At 22.3% G+C, this 3,532-nt stretch overlaps 2 protein-coding genes across 2 annotated transcripts in view; both read left to right on the top strand. All coding sequences in view use genetic code 6, as the record gives it.

Moving 5' to 3' along the window:
• Positions 1-264: 264 nt before the first annotated feature.
• TTHERM_00910100 (papain family cysteine protease) lies at positions 265-1,484 on the top strand (the record flags this gene model as incomplete). Its single annotated transcript, XM_001020177.3, has 3 exons — positions 265-691; positions 755-949; positions 1,042-1,484. The coding sequence occupies 3 exons, from the start codon at positions 265-267 to the stop codon at positions 1,482-1,484; spliced, it is 1,065 nt and encodes a 354-aa protein (XP_001020177.3).
• A 1,533-nt stretch (positions 1,485-3,017) lies between these two features.
• The window catches only part of TTHERM_00908100 (papain family cysteine protease), a gene marked incomplete at both ends in the record, with an annotated part of 4,205 nt that continues 3,690 nt past the window's right edge, over positions 3,018-3,532 (top strand). The window contains one exon of the mRNA XM_001020175.3: positions 3,018-3,444. Within this exon, the coding sequence (XP_001020175.3) occupies positions 3,018-3,444 (427 nt within the window). The remainder of the gene's footprint in view (positions 3,445-3,532) is intronic.

The raw sequence follows: 3,532 nt of genomic DNA, 5'->3' as shown, positions 1-3,532 counted from the left end.
ATTGTGCCTTTTAAATTGATAAATTCTGTTGAAATCTTTTATTTATTTTTATTGATCAAAATAATCCAATTAAAAGAAATATGTTTAACATAAATTGAAAAGGCTATAAATCAAAACTCAATAACTAATCTATTTGCAGTCTATTTTAGTTAATTTCTAAATTAATAAACTCTTAGCCATTTTAAAAAGTAATTGATAAAGCAAGTTTATGATATTTTAATAATAATAACAAACAACATAAAATATTAAAAAAAAATAAAAAATATGAGAAATATCATTTTCTTAACTTTATCAGCTTTGTGCTTAAGTGCAGTTATTGCTTAAGATTCAAATCAAGAAATATTAATATCTAGAGGGCTAGTTGATTATACTGATGCAGATCTTCTAAGTATTTACTAATCTTATGGTTATGAGCCTGATCCAAACAGCGAAAGATTTTAGCTTTTTAAAAGTAGATTAGCTAAGATAATTGAACATAACTCTAATCCTGATAAAAAATACAGTTAAATTATCAACAAGCTTACTTTCTAAACTGATTTAGAATTAAAGAAATTTAGAGCTTCATAAAATTGCTCAGCTACTGCTTAAGCAAACACCCGTTCATTCAGAAAATATGACTTGAGTTAACTCCCTTAATATGTTGATTGGAGAGAGAAAGGAGTTGTAACTTAGGTTAAGAGTTAAGGTAAAGGTAAAGCTAATTTTAATATATTTTTATATTATAAATATACTAATATTTATGTAATAATATTAGATTGTGGTTCATGTTGGGCATTTGCAGCTGTTGCAGCTCTTGAATCTCATTATGCTTTAAAAACTGGTAAAAAGCCAATTTAATTTTCTGAGTAGCAACTTGTTGATTGTGCTAGAAAATTTGATACTAAAGGTTGTAGTGGTGGATTACCTTCCAAAGGTTTTGAATATTTAGCTTATGCTGGGGGAATTTAAAGTAATTTACTTTACTTTATTTTAGGAATTATTTATTAAATTTAAGATATTTAATAATTTTATATATTTAATATAATTATTTTAATATTTTAGATGAAGCTGATTATCCTTATGAAGGAGAGGATAAAAATTGCAGATTTAATAGCTCAAAGACTGTTGTTTAGGTCTAAAAATCCTATAATATAACATTTTAAGATGAGAATGAATTGATTTATCATTTAGCTAACTATGGTCCAGTTACTATAGCTTATTAAGTTAATAGTGATTTTGATAACTATAAAAATGGCGTCTTTACAAGTTCTAATTGCTCTAAAGATCCAGAAGATGTTAATCATGCTGTTCTTGCAGTTGGCTACAATATGACAGGTAAGTACTTCATTGCTAAAAATAGCTGGGGTAACGATTGGGGAATGAATGGCTACTTCTATATCGAACTTGGATCAAATATGTGTGGCTTAGCAGATTGTGCAAGCTATCCTATTATTGGTGAAGAAGTTAATAATAATGATAATGATGAAGCCGACAAACATGATTGATGAATGATTTAGAAGAAAATATAATTAATAAGCCAAAAACTTACTTAAACAAATAAAAAATAAAAATATAATTAATTGATGAATTAATAAATATATATGCTTTTTTATTTGTATGACTTTTAAATTTTTTGATTAATCCTTCAATTTATTTATAAACTTTGTATTGCTAATTCAGCGAAATTTCTATTTAATAATTATTAGATGTTTTATATTAAATTAAATTCTAAAGAGCCAAACGCCTAATTAAAATCTAATGGTTTGGGTATTAATGAGTTTAAAATTAAATAAAAATATATTTGAAATTGTTAGTTCTAAGCCATTTTTTTTAATTTATTTTTATTTATTATAAATTTTGGTGAATTATTCTGTAAAAAAATATTTTTTTTAAAAATTAATTGTTAGTTTTTAAATTTATTTTATTGTGTATTTATACAAATCAAGCATTTCGAAATATAATCTTATCAGTCTGATGATTTTGATTAATGATAATTTAAGAAAAAAGAATATTATTTTAAATAGATTTATAAAGCATCGATAAAAATAAATTATTTTTCAAATATTAAAACCAAAATAAATTAATTTATTTATGAATAAATTCCTTTTTAAAAATGGATTTTTACTTGCATTACCTGATTAAGTAACAAAATTTGATAAAATAAGAATTTTTTGATAATATTTAAGTTTACTAAATATAGAAAGGTTTATTTTCTATTTTGTTTTGAATAATCGAGTAGGAAGTTTATATTGATAAATAATATATTTTTAACATAAATAATGACTATTTTGTTTACGCGTTAATTATAGACTATAAAAATTAAAATTTATATGCTATGTTAATTCTAAATTATTGAATATAATATTTGTTGTAAGAAAATATTTTAATATTTTTATTAGGAGTTTCCTTTCAAATTCCTATTCTCTTGAAACTGAAAATTTATTTTCAATTATAATATAAATTAAGCATTCTGTTAAATCCTAATTATTATAAATTTAAAAAAAATGTAAATTTTATGTAAAATTTTAAGCGAAATTCTAATAGTTATTAAAAAGCTCTTCATTTTCACTTTTAAAATACATAGAATCAGTTCAGAATTAAGATATTCATTTTATTCATTAAATTTTATTTATTCTATGTTAGATTATTTAACTTTAAAAAAACAAATATTCATCAATTTTTTAAATTCAGTGAAAATTAATGTTATAGACTTTGTAAGATATTCCTAATTATTAAAAAGATATATTTCAATATTATTTTTTTAAAAAAATTATTGTAATTTTAAATTAAATTAGCAAATTCTGACGAAATCTTTTATTTATTTTTATTGATCAAAATAATCCAATTAAAAAGATATGTTTAACATAAATTGAAAAGGCTATAAATCAAAACTCAATAATTAATCTATTTGCAGTCTATTTTAATTTATTTCTAAATTAATAAACTCTTAGCCATTTTAAAAAGTAATCGATAAAGCAAGTTTATGATATATTAATAATAATAAAAAACAACATAAAATATTAAAAAAAATAAAAAATATGAGAAATATCATTTTCTTAACTTTATCAGCTTTGTGCTTAAGTGCAGTTATTGCTTAAGATTCAAATCAAGAAATTTTAATATCTAGAGGGCTAGTTGATTATACTGATGCAGATCTTCTAAGTATTTACTAATCTTATGGATACGAGCCTGATCCAAGTAGCGAAAGGTTTTAGCTTTTTAAAAGTAGATTAGCTAAGATAATTGAACACAACTCTAATCCTGATAAAAAATACAGTTAAAAAATCAACAAACTTACTTTCTAGACTGGTTCAGAACTAAAGAAGTTTAGAGCTTCATAAAATTGCTCAGCTACTGCTTAGGCAAACACCCGTTCATTCAGAAAATATGACTTGAGTTAACTCCCTTAATATGTTGATTGGAGAGAGAAAGGAGTTGTAACTTAGGTTAAAAATTAAGGTGAAGGTAAAACTAATTTTAATATATTTTTATATTATATTATAAATGTACTAATATTTATGTAATAATATTAGATTGTGGTTCATGTTGGGCA

Source organism: Tetrahymena thermophila (assembly GCF_000189635.1).
Source record: "Tetrahymena thermophila SB210 genomic scaffold scf_8254576, whole genome shotgun sequence".
Classification (NCBI taxonomy): Eukaryota; Ciliophora; class Oligohymenophorea; order Hymenostomatida; family Tetrahymenidae; genus Tetrahymena; species Tetrahymena thermophila.
The sequence above is the reverse complement of the archived record's forward strand: the minus strand, read 5'-3'. Positions and strand labels throughout refer to the sequence as shown.